The sequence below is a fragment of the Coregonus lavaretus genome (genome assembly GCF_964263955.1).
Source record: "Coregonus lavaretus genome assembly, chromosome: 17".
Lineage (NCBI taxonomy): Eukaryota > Metazoa > Chordata > Actinopteri > Salmoniformes > Salmonidae > Coregonus > Coregonus lavaretus.
In genome coordinates, this window is record NC_140004.1 from 30752589 (window position 1) to 30768649 (window position 16061).

Sequence of the window (16061 nt, forward strand, 5' to 3'; positions counted from 1 at the left end):
CATATTAGTATGTTTAGTGTTAGAGAGAATTAACATATTTTCTAAAGGTCTCTCGATCAAAACGTCTGCCCCCATCGCTGTGAATGTACAGTGGGGAAAAAAATATTTAGTCAGCCACCAATTGTGCAAGTTCTCCCACTTAAAAAGATGAGAGAGGCCTGTAATTTTCATCATAGGTACACGTCAACTATGACAGACAAAATGAGAAAAAAAAATCCAGAAAATCACATTGTAGGATTTTAATGAATTTATTTGCAAATTATGGTGGAAAATAAGTATTTGGTCAATAACAAAAGTTTCTCAATACTTTGTTATATACCCTTTGTTGGCAAAGTCTTCACAAGGTTTTCACACACTGTTGCTGGTATTTTGGCCCATTCCTCCATGCAGATCTCCTCTAGAGCAGTGATGTTTTGGGGCTGTCGCTGGGCAACACGGACTTTCAACTCCCTCCAAAGATTTTCTATGGGGTTGAGATCTGGAGACTGGCTAGGCCACTCCAGGACCTTGAAATGCTTCTTACGAAGCCACTCCTTCGTTGCCCGGGCGGTGTGTTTGGGATCATTGTCATGCTGAAAGACCCAGCCACGTTTCATCTTCAATGCCCTTGCTGATGGAAGGAGGTTTTCACTCAAAATCTCACGATACATGGCCCCATTCATTCTTTCCTTTACACGGATCAGTCGTCCTGGTCCCTTTGCAGAAAAACAGCCCCAAAGCATGATGTTTCCACCCCCATGCTTCACAGTAGGTATAGTGTTCTTTGGATGCAACTCAGCATTCTTTGTCCTCCAAACACGACGAGTTGAGTTTTTACCAAAAAGTTCTATTTTGGTTTCATCTGACCATATGACATTCTCCCAATCCTCTTCTGGATCATCCAAATGCACTCTAGCAAACTTCAGACGGGCCTGGACATGTACTGGCTTAAGCAGGGGGACACGTCTGGCACTGCAGGATTTGAGTCCCTGGCGGCGTAGTGTGTTACTGATGGTAGGCTTTGTTACTTTGGTCCCAGCTCTCTGCAGGTCATTCACTAGGTCCCCCCGTGTGGTTCTGGGATTTTTGCTCACCATTCTTGTGATCATTTTGACCCCACGGGGTGAGATCTTGCGTGGAGCCCCAGATCGAGGGAGATTATCAGTGGTCTTGTATGTCTTCCATTTCCTAATAATTGCTCCCACAGTTGATTTCTTCAAACCAAGCTGCTTACCTATTGCAGATTCAGTCTTCCCAGCCTGGTGCAGGTCTACAATTTTGTTTCTGGTGTCCTTTGACAGCTCTTTGGTCTTGGCCATAGTGGAGTTTGGAGTGTGACTGTTGAGGTTGTGGACAGGTGTCTTTTATACGGATAACAAGTTCAAACAGGTGCCATTAATACAGGTAACGAGTGGAGGACAGAGGAGCCTCTTAAAGAAGAAGTTACAGGTCTGTGAGAGCCAGAAATCTTGCTTGTTTGTAGGTGACCAAATACTTATTTTCCACCATAATTTGCAAATCAATTCATAAAAAATCCTACAATGTGATTTTCTGGATTTTTTTCTCTCATTTTGTCTGTCATAGTTGACGTGTACCTATGATGAAAATTACAGGCCTCTCTCATCTTTTTAAGTGGGAGAACTTGCACAATTGGTGGCTGACTAAATACTTTTTTCCCCCACTGTATCACAGAACTTTAGCTTGGCTTCCTGAACTCGTTAGGAACTCATAGTCCATATATGACAAACAGAAAGGGATTTTTGTTTAAAATCTATGAATTCTTTTAGATTACTGGCTATAAATCGATTTCATGTGCTACAGCGACGAAACTACTCTTCTGCTGCGCTATGATGTAAGGATTGCATGCATATATGTTGTTAGTGGCTGTGACATAGGGTTCAGCCAGGAGTTGATGGAAAGTCGGAAAATCGCATGAAAGGGTAGGAAGGACATCCCAGCTTCTAATGGTGTCAGATGTCACATCCTGCTTCACACAGGCAAAAGAGACATTCTCACTGTGTCCGTGGGAATAAGGGCTAGCACTCAATACGAGCCATTACGATCTACGGTGTCCACAGATCGATTTATAAGTGAAAATGTTAGTCGGAACTAGTACCAGAACCACGCAGGTCCCCGAAATAGGGGAAATCAAGTAATTCATGAGAGAAATCAATTCAAGAATGATTTGGTACGCTGGGCAAAAGGTTGTAGTTTTCATTAAGCAAATATTCAACCTAGTTGAGTGCAGAAACGTGGTAATTAACTACAATGACCCTAATCCTTTGCGCCTGTTTTCAGGCAGAAATGGACACACTTTTACACCTGCTACGTTAAGTTAGATACACACAGACCGCATAGACCGCATGAGAGAGGAATGTACACAACACAACTACAAGAGGGAGGGATAGAGACAGTTTGTGAAAGTATGCCTTATCTTCTTAGAAGAACAATTAAAATGAGTACAGAGATTACGTCTGGCTGTTTGGCTGCTACTGCTTGAACAGAGATGAGAAGGAATTAAAAATAATAAAGTAATCAAATAAAAACTAAGTAATATACACAACTGAAATATTGTATTATTTCATAGTAATTTCCTATTTTTCTATTCATGTCTACCCAATGTGGACCTGACAGAGACAAGGGAATATTTTCTATGTTTTGGCAATTGAATGTTGGCTTTGGAACTTCCATTAAAAAGCTCAAAAATAAGTGTAGTGTCATTATTTAATAATGCATTTAATGTAAAAAATAATAATTGAAACCGAAATCGGAAACTATGATCATTTTGTAATACTCTGACCGAAACTGAACTGACCTAGAAAAGCACTAATCACTCAGCACTACTGCCTCTCTCTCTCTCTCTCTCTCTCTCTCTCTCTCTCTCTCTCTCTCTCTCTCTCTCTCTCTCTCTCTCTCTCTCTCTCTCTCTCTCTCTCTCTCTCTCTCTCTCTCTCTCTCTCTCTCTCTCTCTCTCTCTCTCGCTCTCGCTCTCGCTCTCGCTCTCTCTCTCTCGCTCTCTCTCTCTCTCAAATGTACAGCCCAAGTTGACTTTAAACTGAAGTGTTTACTTGTTATTGTCACCTCTAATCCTCACAACCTATTTTATCTTTTACTCTTCTCTTCTCCCTGCTTGTGTTTTTGGCATTGCTGCTGCTTCCTTGGCTAACTATAGAGGAATGGTTTAATCAAGGTGAGTGTCCCCATGTCCTGTTTCAGCACACCCTCTCACCCCTGCCCTTATAGCTACTGTAGCATTAGTAGTTTGGGTCTCCTCCAAAAATGAAAAGATTGAAGGACTTCATTTGTTTCTCCTCTTCATTTGCTGCACTCTTACTGTAGTTCTACCTCTTCCGTCATGCCCCCAAACATCAAAGTGTTAGTAATCCAAACCTAGCCTAATCTCGGGGGTAGAGGTAGGGGAGAGCCAGGTAAGACGAATAAGTTTGGGTAGTGAAAAATAACCTGGGCTCTAGTTTTTAGTCCCAGCTTTAGACTGCAGTGCAGTTTCCCCTCAGCCTGCTGGTAAGTTTGAAACGTTAAAGGTTGAATCTCACATAGTGACATAGGCATGTCCCCTCCCTGTTGAGGATACGGATGGAGAGAGGTTCATTAGCTGGCCCTTCTGTAGTCACCTGGCTCCATTACCCTCCCTGCATTATTAAAGGGGGTTCCCACCTGCCATCCCTGGGAAGGAGTGTAGCTCAGTTGGTAGAGCATGGCGTTTGCAACGCCAGGGTTGTAGGTTCGTTTCCCACGGGGGGCCAGTATGAAAAATGTATGCACTCACTAACTGTAAGTCGCTCTGGATAAGAGCATCTGCTAAATTACTAAAATGTAAATCTAAAATGAAGGGCTGCTACTAGACTTGTGTGTGCAGTGATGCATCTTTCTGTGCGTGCGTGTGTGTGTGTGTTCATCTGCTTGCACGTGCGCTTGTGTGTGGTCCTGCAGTGGTCTCTAGGACATTGTCAGTTAACTCTGTCAGGTTGTCTCTGAATGTGACATTTACATATGTTCTCTCTGGCTCTATCCAGCCAGAAAAAACGGCGAGAATGACAAAAACTACGACACTCTGGATCTACCCAAGCGCACAGAACCCACAAAAGGTAGGCTTGTTCTGTCAATGAGGTTCACTTATTACAACTTCAACCTGTCACTCCTTTTCTTGTCACTGAAAGGGAGAATATCCCAAATCCATGACTGCCATTGACTTTCTATCAAATGTTATTTAAAGAGAAATGACCAAATTATCTTTGTTTTGACAAAGATGCTACCAAGAAAATAAATTGGGTTGTCGTGGATGGTTTGTTGTGACTCGAAGGATGTCAAGTGTTGTGCTTGCTTACACGTGGTAGAGTGGCGTAGGGAGCCATTTCGCTTTTGTTACTTCTTAAATCGGCACCTTGACAGTTGACTGCTGCTGATTTGATGTCGCTAGCTAGGTTGATATGATAACAAAGCTTTGGCTAGCAGAGCTCCCAGGCTTTTTGTAAAGCACTCCCAAGCATTTGAGCTGCTTTGATTGGAATCAGCTCCTTTACATGAGAGTTGGTTAGCAGCCAATGTATCATGTTCTGTAGCCTATGAGTTTCAGGGACACAACTAGTTACAAGGCCAGATAGTCCCCTCCTATTTCAGCAGTGTTGGAACAGTGTTGATGGGTGTAAATGGCTGATTCTGGGTTCAGGCAGACAGACAGGCATACAGCTTTTGGCCAGCAGCAGATTGGAATGGGATGAGATTGGATTTGATGGGGTAGATGGTGGGTGGGTTGTGGGTTGTAGATGGTGTAAGCAAATGGGTCACCTGGGCCTGTGAGGTAAAGCAGCTCTGTCAGAAGTGAGTCTCCTCCAGCCTCTCCAAGCCTCTCTACTGTCAAACCTGGCTAGGATCAGCCCAGCCCACTACAGATACAGAACCTGAGAGGACCAACAGACAGGGGACTGTTGCAGTACCCTGTAGCTGAGCTAGCACCAGACTCAAAGGTTAATCTTCCCAAGTCTTTATATGTCTATAGGCCTACTTTAAGAGTCAACTCATATACTCTAAGCAATGTCTTATCTAAATTATTTACTTATATCTTGTACTGCTTATTTCTAATACACTTGTTATTACACAATGTTATTCCATGATGAGGCAGTTTTCTGTACTGCTGTACTGTTCTACCATCTGAAGCTTTTGATACAATAAATATAGGTTGTTTACTGTTGTACTGTTCCTTCTACTGATTTAATGAGTACTTGTCATGTGTCTCTGTGCAGAAATGTTTCCATCTTCGCCCTTTTTTCCTCGCCTTTCTAAAGAATAAACACCTCAACCGGTTGCTACAGTCAAACAACATTGGCATGCAGCCACCACAACAAATCTCTTTCTGCTTTGCCTGTGTGTGTGTGTGTGTGTGTGTGCGTGCGCACGTGTGTTTTTCTGTCTGCATATAGCAGTTGAGAGAAGTGTGTGTGTGTGTGTGTGTTGTGGGCTGAGGTATTCACACATCAGCGCCTTCATCATATCTAATGGCAACCACTCAGTCAATAGCACTTCCTGTATGGCTGCAATGAGCCACATTAGCAAGCTAAAGTGGGCCTCTTATTAAACTAGATTACAATTAATTGCGGTGCTTTACGGAGGTAAGCCGATTCTGCCTCCTTTTTATCGCTCTAAAATTAAGTAAAGCAGAAGAGCTGTGAGGAGAATAATTAGCATGTTCCATAGGCTGCACTCACTGGAAGCGCTAGGCACGCTAGGCTAGCTACAACACAGGCTGCACTCACTGGAAGCGCTAGGCACGCTAGGCTAGCTACAACACAGGCTGTGCTCACTGGAAGCGCTAGGCACGCTAGGCAAGCTACAACACAGGCTGTGTTCACTGGAAGCGCTAGGCACGCTAGGCAAGCTACAACACAGGCTGTGTTCACTGGAAGCGCTAGGCTAGCTACAACACAGGCTGCACTCACTGGAAGCGCTAGGCACGCTAGGCTAGCTACAACACAGGCTGTGCTCACTGGAAGCGCTAGGCACGCTAGGCAAGCTACAACACAGGCTGTGCTCACTGGAAGCGCTAGGCACCCTAGGCTAGCTACAACGCAGGCTGCACTCACTGGAAGCGCTAGGCTAGCTACAACACAGGCTGCACTCACTGGAAGCGCTAGGCACGCTAGGCAAGCTACAACACAGGCTGCACTCACTGGAAGCGCTAGGCACGCTAGGCTAGCTACAACACAGGCTGCACTCACTGGAAGCGCTAGGCACGCTAGGCTAGCTGCAACACAGGCTGCACTCACCACATTTACATTTACGTCATTTAGCAGACGCTCTTATCCAGAGCGACTTACAAATAGGTGCATTCACCTTATAGCCAGTGGGATAACCACTTTACAAATTTTTTTTTTTTTTTTTTTTTTTTTTTGGGGGGGGGTAGAAGGATTACTTTATCCTATCCCAGGTATTCCTTAAAGAGGTGGGGTTTCAAATGTCTCCGGAAGGTGGTGAGTGACTCCGCTGTCCTGGCGTCGTGAGGGAGCTTGTTCCACCATTGGGGTGCCAGAGCAGCGAACAGTTTTGACTGGGCTGAGCGGGAACTATGCTTCCGCAGAGGTAGGGGAGCCAGCAGGCCAGAGGTGGATGAACGCAGTGCCCTCGTTTGGGTGTAGGGACTGATCAGAGCCTGAAGGTACGGAGGTGCCGTTCCCCTCACAGCTCCGTAGGCAAGCACCATGGTCTTGTAGCAGATGCGAGCTTCAACTGGAAGCCAGTGGAGTGTGCGAAGGAGCGGGGTGACGTGAGAGAACTTGGGAAGGTTGAACACCAGACGGGCTGCGGCATTCTGGATGAGTTGTAGGGGTTTAATGGCACAGGCAGGGAGCCCAGCCAACAGCGAGTTGCATACAGAATGCCGCAGCCCGTCTGGTGTTCAACCTTCCCAAGTTCTCTCACGTCACCCCGCTCCTCCGCACACTCCCGCTCCTGCATACACTAGAAAGTAGCTGCAATTTGCTAAAGTTTCAATGGCACACAATCAGAAATAATCCCCCCTCTTGTCTTGCGTTTTTACTTCTGAGAGACTACTGCTGTGTTTTCATCTAGGGATATAGTGTTGAGATGATGCATGTTTGGGAGAGCGGTTGTATTTCATGCATGAGGATGAATCCATTATTTATTTTTGTTTACCTGTACTACATACAGTACCAGTCAAAAGTTTGGACACACTTACTCATTCATGGGTTTTTCTTTATTTGTAGAATAATAGCGAAGACATCAAATCTATGAAATTACACATATGGAATAATGAAGTAACCAAAAAAGTGTTAAACAAATCAAAATATATTTTATATTTGAGATTCTTCAAATAGCCACCCTTTTCCTTGATGACAGCTTTGCACACTACTTGGATTATTGCTCAACTGGATGAATCATCTTGTAGTATCTAGTAGGATGGCAGCAGTAGTCTACCCATGATAATTCAAATAGGATATTACATTTTTAAAAAATTGCCCAAAGCGACTTGCAGTCGTGTGTGCATGGTATGGATGGTCCCGGGGATCGAACCCACTACCCTGGCGTTACAAGCGCCATGCTCTACCAAATAAGCTACAGAGGACCACATTCACCTACACTGTTTATTTGTCTATGTTAATCCTGTGTACTGTGGTTGTACTTTCACTTACAGAACATGTTTGTTTATCTATGTAAATTAAGTGTATTTTCCCCTTGTTTATTTTAGAGAATGTGGGGATAGGGCAGCTCTTCTCCCCAAATGCACTGGCAGAGCTGAAATAACAGGGAGGTATTTGTGGGAGATTCCATGTTTATTTCAACCCTGATCTGTTGTCAAATGGAGAGAGTTCACAGTCTGTCCACATCACTTACAGACAGGCAGAAGTCTATAATTACGATAATACCCAGCATGAGATATAGGTCTCCAGCAGTGTATTGAAACACACACACAATAGTAGTGATTGGTCTGCACCCGGGTGAGGATGTAGAGGAAGACGTTATGGACATGAATCATTTCAGGGACGCCATTTTGAATTCACTATGAGTTTGTTATTCTGTGTATAACTAATTGTCCCTGCCTGATTGCACTATAAAGAGGTGCTGTTGATAGAACATAGATCATTAAAGGACTTCCAAAGTTCCTGTTATTGCATTATTCATGAAACCTGAGAGGAGAACAGAGGGGCTGGAACAAAAGTAATTAAGGACTGAAAAAAGAAAGCATTTCATTAGGGAGAGAGAGAGTGTGTCAGCCAACAAGATGATGGAACACTCACCCCAACGTTAATTGAAACGGCACAACGTTAAACCTTTTGCTTTGAGGAAAGGTCATGTACGGAGTGTGTGTGTGTGTGTGTCAGACAACAGAGGGAAATCGCTTCAAAAGAAAAACTGTTTTCTTTGGTTTGTTTTTTCAGTACCGGATGTGTGGGGAGAGAGAGAGGCAGCACAGTGGAATGATGCGGTTTTGAAAAAGCAGAAACAGAAGTAGGGAGTGAGAGTCCTGGGAGAAGAGAAGCCACAGATTAATCTATTTTGTTTTCAATTTTTTACGCAGCACATTCTTTTTTTTTTTTTTATCTCTTACTCTATCTCAGGCCATCCCCACTCACACTACTATGTTTTCTCTAGGAACCCACACTGTGAGAGCTAGGGTTTAATAGCGGGAAACGGGTTACTGAGATTTACAGAGATTTCCCGCCCAAACTTAGTCCTGTTTCCCGGGATAAATAACTGAGAAACCAATCAATTATAATAAATTATTTATATTAATAGCATGACGTGAAATGGAACTGTTAAATTATATGCAATGTGTTAATCTGGCTTCAATGCTCTATGCTCCTTCTATGCTCTGCTATCTGCATGATCAATCATCAATGCTCAGGGTGGGGACAGACGGCGCATCTCAGTATGGAGCCCAGTTCACAATGCATGCATCATCTCATCAGCTGGTAGCTTTTTTTCTTGTGACAGGTGCATTTTCTGCAGCATAGCCTATGCTAGAGTAATATTAGGACTAATATATCTGAATGTGCGTCTAATTTACACATCTCCATTTGGCTTTCAGGTCACCTTTTTTAAATTCATTTTTTATATATGATTTTCTTTTATTACAGCTGCAGCGTTTTAAAACCTATCACTCGAAAATCGTTGCTTTAAATCAGTGTGCACGCGAGCACTCTCTCTCTCTCCATCATTTCCATTCAAATTGCATCCAAAATACATACTCCTACTATTGATATACAGTGCCTTCAGAAACTATTCACACCCCTTGAATTTTTCCACATTTTGTTGTGTTACAGCCTGAATACAAAAAATATTAAATTGAGATTTTGTGTCACTGGCCTACACACAATACTCCATAATGTCAAAGTGGAATGATGTTTTTAGAAAATTGTATAAATTAATTAAAAATTAAAAGCTGAAATGTCTTGAGTCAATTATTCAACCCCTTTGTTTTGACAAGCCTAAAGAAGTTCAGGAGTAAGAAAAATCTTAACAACTCACATAATAAATTGCATGGAATAATAGTGTTTAACATGATTTTTGAATGAATACCTCTTCTCTGTACTCCACACATAGAATTACCTGTAAATTCCTTCAGTTGAGCAGTGAATTTCAAACACATTCAACCACAAAGACCAGGGAGTTGTTTTTATAATGCCTCGCAAAGAAGGGCACATATTGGTAGATGAAAAAATATATACAAAAATAATAGCAGACACTGAATATCCCTTTGAGCATGGTGAAGTTATTAATTACACTTTGAATGGTGTATCAATGCACCCAGTCACTACAAAGATACAGGCGTTATTCCTCATCTCTTCCCAAGGCACAAATATTGGTCTGTCGCTCCTCTCCCCATCCTCCCCTCCGCCTCGTCCTCTCCTTCTGCTGTTAGATTTCACAGAATGGCGAGACTTTAATTGGTCAGGGCCAGTGCCAAACACCTCCTGTCACCTCACACATGCACACACACACCTCACACTCACAGCAACCGTCAGATAAAACATGTATGTCTGACTTAGCCTAGCTGCTAGGAAACACTAGGAGCTGTCTCTCATTCACTGTCATTAGATGGGCCTGCCATGTGAATGTACATTCATGTCACGTAGAATAGAATAACAACATCAACTTCCTGTCTGTGAACACAGAAATAACCCTGTAGCCTTCCATAACATCATGCCTAGTGGGATCACTAGCCCAGTCTCTATTCTGGAATGGAATAAAGTAGTGTATGCGTGGGATTTGATGAGTGACTGTTTTGGCTTTGAGTAATCATTCCAGTAACCATATTCATTCACAACGTAGGCTATAGAATTCTCCATGGACATAAATAATCCAATGGAGAAATAAGTCCTCTGAACTCAGAAACAATGCAGCGCTTAATGCCAAGTGTGTGTGTTTGTGCGTTTTGTGTTGTGTGTGTGTGTGTGTGTGTGTGTGTGTTTCTGTGTGTAGGGGAGCTTAAATGCCAGCTTTGGAGCCTTTAACCATGCCCTCTTCCCTTAAGTGTGCCATTACTGGCAGCTCCCCGGCTATGAGATTATAAATAAGTTATTCTCTCCGAGGCCAGCTGTTGGGATGCCACCCATCGTGATGCTCGGTCATAACGGAGCATGGCGCTGCCAGCCTGTCAACCATCGCATGCCAATCACACTCAGCTGGGCTCTGTATCTCATCTCCTCCGCCGCCTCTGAAACAAAAACAACACGAAATGGGCCTACAACCGACGTGGAGTAATCATTTAAATTGTCAACGCCTCTCAGCAGACGCCGCTGCTCTTGTGAATTCCCCCGCAAGCCATTTCATTCAAACAGTTGATGATGAACAGAAATAATGAGCATGAAAGGAAAGAATGAAACCCAAAAAAGGGAAGAAAGCCATGTTATTTAAGACCGACACCGTGGGTCATTGGGAATGCACTGAGGGTTCAGATAACCCTAAGGTCTGGGAGGTCCCATGTTGAAACGCTGTTGCTTTGGCTCTGTGAAAATAAACTTTGTGTGCAGTAGCAGTAGCTAGCTAGTGTTTGTCAGGTGTATGTGTGCCTGCGTGAGTGCGTGTGCATATATGTGTGTGTGTGTGTGTGTGTGTGTGTGTGTGTGTGTGTGTGTGTGTGTGTGTGTGTGTGTGTGTCGGTGTGCAGGGTGGGCGCTGTGGGAGTGTGTAAAACCTGATGGCAGATAGCCATCTCTGATTGCACTAATCTTCCTGTGGTCTGCAATCCTCATGACCACTTCCTCTCTCCCTGCGAGATCCGTAATGAAATGTTTCTCATTTTCTACCAGAGCCACCTTGTCTCTCTCTAAACAGTGTTTTTGCCTTGTCTCTCTCTAAACAGTGTTTTTGCCTTGTCTCTCTCTAAACAGTGGTCTGCAGGATTGAGCTAGAGAAAGGAGAAAGGAAGGGGTGGTGGAATCCAATTCACAATAGCCCACAATATCATCACGACTCTCTGGATGATTTAACGTCCCCACCTTCCCTCTATACCAGAATGGCTGGAGCGATAATTACAGAGGAGAATTAGAAGCAGGAGGGAAGAATGCATGGAGATTTATCCCTCCAATGGGAGCCTTTGTTTGGCCCCTTTTGAGCCAGAACGGGATGTTTCTGTTTTCACTTTCTGCAAGAGATGCTTTAATCTAATTAAAACCATAGTAATGGCAAACATGACATTGCTGCCAGAGCCACTATGGAGGTTTGCACACCAAAGCCCCCCTAGGAATTCACTGTGATATGTTTTAGTAAAAAAAAGTATTGAAATGAAATATTTATCCTAAAAGGTTGTAAATGGGAGCCATGTTGTAAAAGCACCCCAAGGATGTCTGTCCTCAAGAAGGAAGTGTCACAAGGCCATGCAAAGTTTAGACTTTGGCTGTTGGCCAACTAAATACACTCCCTGGGTTTATGCTGAAAGGGTGAAGTCATGTTTGACCTTCTGCTCAACTAAGTGCATTCCCTGGTTTTATGCTGAAAGGGTCAAGCCATGTTTGAACTTCTGGCCAACTAAGTACATTCCCTGGGTTTATGTTGAAATGGTCAAGTCCTGTTTGAACTGTAATTCCATCTATTCATACAAGGTGACAAACCATAGGCCATTACCATAGTGTGTGATATTCACTAGAACAGTCTTCTACAAACTCTCTGACTCACTGATGTGTTTAGACTGTCAGGGATTGAGATGGAGTCAACCTCCATGTCCCCTTTACTGTTTCTTTTTTCATTCTACTCTCAGAGAGCAAAACCCACACAGACACACACAAACACACCCCTGTGGTGCGGAGGACAAGGTGTTGTGCCCTTGACCATGAAGTTCATTATGCCTCTCCACAGACACAGAATATTGCCAATGAAAATGGAGCCCGTAGATTCACAGAGTATAGGGCTGAGGCTGATGGGGTATTGTGTGTGTGTTTGTGTGTGTATTCGTGTGTGTGCGTGGCTATTATGATTGCATACATGTGCAGGGTAAGACTGTGATCTTTCTCTGCACAACTATTCATCATGCCACAGTGTATGGTGTATGCCAAATTTGATGGTACTGTATAATGTAATGTGGGACACAAGCACTGAGTGAGAGATGGAGCCTGAAACAGACATAGGCTATAGGGAGGAGGTCAGAGTCCTGGCCGTGTGGTGCCAGGATAACAACCTCTCCCTCAATGTGATCAAGACAAAGGAGATGATTGTGGACTACAGGGAAAAAAGGAGGACTGAGCACGCCCCCATTCTCACCGACGGGGCTGTAGTGGAACAGGTTGAGAGCTTCAAGTTTCTTGGTGTCCACATCACCAACAAACTATCATGGTCTAAACACACCAAGACAGTCGTGAAGAGGGCACGACAAAGCCTATTCCCCCTCAGGAGACTGAAAATATATGGCATGGGTCCTCAGATCCTCAAAAGGTTGTACAGCTGCACCATCGAGAGCATCCTGACTGGTTGCATCACCACCTGGTATGGCAACTGCTCGGCCTCCGACCGCAAGGCACTTCAGAGGGTAGTGCGTACGGCCCAGTACATCACTGGGGCCAAGCTTCCTGCCATCCAGGACCTCTATACCAGGCGGTGTCAGAGGAAGGCCCTAAAAAATGTCAAAGACTCCAGCCACCCTAGTCATAGACTGTTCTCTCTGCTACTGCACGGTAAGCGGTACCTGAGCACCAAGTCTAGGTCCAAAATGCTTCTTAACAGCTTCTACCCCCAAGCCATAATACTCCTGAACAGCTAATCATGGCTACCCGGACTATTTGCATTGTCCCCCCCACCCCACCCCCTCGTTTATGCTGCTGCTGCTGCTCTGTTTATTATCTATGCATAGTCACTTTAACTTTACCCACATGTACATATTACCTCAATTACCTCGACTAACCGGTGCCCCCGCACATTGACTCTGTACCGGTATTTTTTATTTTTTACTTATCTTTTTAAAACTTTTTTTCTTAAAACTGCATTGTTGGTTAAGAGCTTGTAAGTAAGCATTTCACTGTAATGTCTACACCTGTTGTATTCGGCGCATGTGGCAAATATAATTTGATTTGATTTGATGGCAGGGGAAATCCCTCCATGGTCAAACACAGTCACTGCCCTCATCACACACTGATGCCCACCCTATCTCTCCCAGCCTGCATCTGTCCCTGTCCTAGCTACAGACCCCGTGTCAGCCTTTTTCTCCTATCCCAAATCCGAGCCCCAGTGCCAGCCCCAGTCACACGTCCACATTTGTCCCTGCCCCCCTCTGCCTCTCATCATGGCCCAGGCACTGACCAAGACAGAATCACACTGAATTAACTGCACCATAATCTATTTAGGTCTTTCTCAAGATTGCTTCTCCCCCAAACATGATACATTCGTTTGTCAGCTTAGCCTTCTAGCTCTCATCTATCTATGATACCATTAGCAAGACAGGTGTCCAGTCTCTTAACAGGCTTTGATCTAAAATACACTAGCTCACTTTGTAGTCGACCAGTTGCAATTTCTCTTCTTTCTCTACCTCCGAGCTCTCTCTCTCCATCTTTCTTTTTCAATGCGTCGTCCTCTCCTCCTTTCTTGAATCCAAATGTAAAAAGAAGCCTCCCGTTTCGCTCTCAAATCCTTGTCAGATGCAGTCATCACGTGTTCGGAATGCCAATTCTCTCGTCCTAACCAAAAGTCTGCATTGCTGACCAGCTGTCTAGTAAGTTTGTATTCTTGTGTAGCAGCCTCATGAAAACTTTACTTCTTGCTCTGCCTTCCAGGCTTTGTGAAGCGACACAAGACCGATAATATCAAGTATTTTATCTCAGTTCTCTGTGGATGCCTCTCCCTCCCTGTCTTTCTCTTGGTTTTGGGTGCTCTGCTGGCGTTTCTACCATTTGTGTCTATCTGAGTACGTGATGAGCCTTGGCAAACAGTCGGCACCAGCCATCCAGCCCTCAAGGTGATGCTGCAGAACACCAAACCTCTTGTCTCAGAAACATAACACTGTCTGGGAGACAAACAGGTTGTTATTAAAAAGAACACAAGATACTGTCCTTATCAAAGACATGGACTTTAATTCTAACCCTGCAGTGCCGTTTCTATCTGAAGTGTGTCACTTACTGAGGAATTATTCAAGGCATTATTCGAGGACTTTGAAATGACAGGTTTGACACCCCTCTCTTTCGTTTCCGTTTTAGCTTGTCAATCTCTCAGCTTTCACAAAATAAATAGACTAAGAGGGAAAAGAAGAAGAGGATATATTTTTATGTTGTTTCCCATCACCCAGCTGTCAGTGTGATCCTGTTGCTGTGGCCTCTAAGGAACAGATTTGTTAGTGGTGGAGGATGTGGTTGCCGTGGCAACCTCAGCCCTATGCTATTTCTGTTCAAGCGGATACTCTACTCCTCTCTCTATCCCAATGTTCCCTCAAAGCTGCGGGCGTGTGCGGGTGTGCAGCTCCCCCGGGACTGCCACGCAGAATAAATATCAACGTGCGCAGAGAAGCACGAGATTGAACTTCAGTCAACTTTCTCAAGTTTTCCCCGTTAGTTAACACTATCAATGTTTCCTTTTACTGTGGGAATTGTGATCGAATCAACGCAATATTAGCCACTTTCAATGCAACATACCAAAACAAAACTATCTATGCTAGACTTAGTATGCGAAACTAACTATGCATGAGATTTGGAGTATGATTCTATTGCATTGACAGGCACTCTACACAGACGGGTGCGCCATAACCAATCAGAGCTGCAGTAGGCCTGTATGCAAATAGACCATTGCCATCACTGTTTTTACAGCATGAGCGGTCATGAGTAGATGGGCTTGTTTTGAGATCAAAGCGAGAGGGGGTGACCTCGACAACTTATTGTTAAAACGAGAGGCTGCCTGGATATTTAATTTAAAGACCCTTGGTCCCTTCGGTCTCAACGTAGACTTTGATTTGAAGCCATTCTTGTGATTATTGTGATTTTGCTATTCATTGTAAATGTTTGTGGGCCTATGTAGCCAAGTTGTGTCTATGATCATATGCTATCTATTCATGTTTTTTGTATGTTCTGTTTATCTGTGAATTAACCAATGGAATCAGGCCACACCCGGCCATTATTACAGACACCTGTGTGTGTCCTTTGACAGTATATAAACTAGTGACCCGCAGTGTTTGTCATTATACCCTGATGAAGACAGCTTGTCTGTCCAAACTATGGTTATTAAATTATTGCATCTGAGCTCCTAGAGTGAGAGGCTCTCCTTTTCTTTTTCAAGTGTTCTACTCCGTTAGCCAGCACCTCGCCTAAATAGGTGTGCGTTTCTTTCGCCTGTATATAGGCCACTCTGGTAGGCCTACATTATGATCAAATAGCCACAGTAGCCTACTTGACCACTGTTAAACTAACTTAAAAGCGGGTACAGCCTCAGTTTTCACAGTAAAAGCGAGCCGGAAGTTGCGCAGAATTTTCACAACGTTCAAGTTTGCGCTCAGCAGACCTGAAATTTGCACATTGCCTCTGCCCTCCACCACACGCCTCTTACTCCCTCTGCCTATCCTACACACCTCCCATCCCTCCTCTGCTTTCTTATCTTCCTCCTTTTCACTCTCTCCTACACACCTCCCATCCATCGTC

At 44.0% G+C, this 16061-nt stretch overlaps 1 protein-coding gene across 3 annotated transcripts in view; it reads left to right on the plus strand.

Annotated features, from left to right (window-relative positions):
* Window positions 1-16061, plus strand: part of LOC311144835 (splicing regulator ARVCF-like) — a 259175-nt gene that overhangs the window by 216427 nt on the left and 26687 nt on the right. For all 3 annotated transcript variants that reach the window (XM_084180990.1, XM_084180991.1, XM_084180989.1), the window contains one exon: window positions 4014-4085. In XM_084180990.1, the coding sequence (XP_084037116.1) occupies window positions 4014-4085 (72 nt within the window). The remainder of the gene's footprint in view (window positions 1-4013; window positions 4086-16061) is intronic.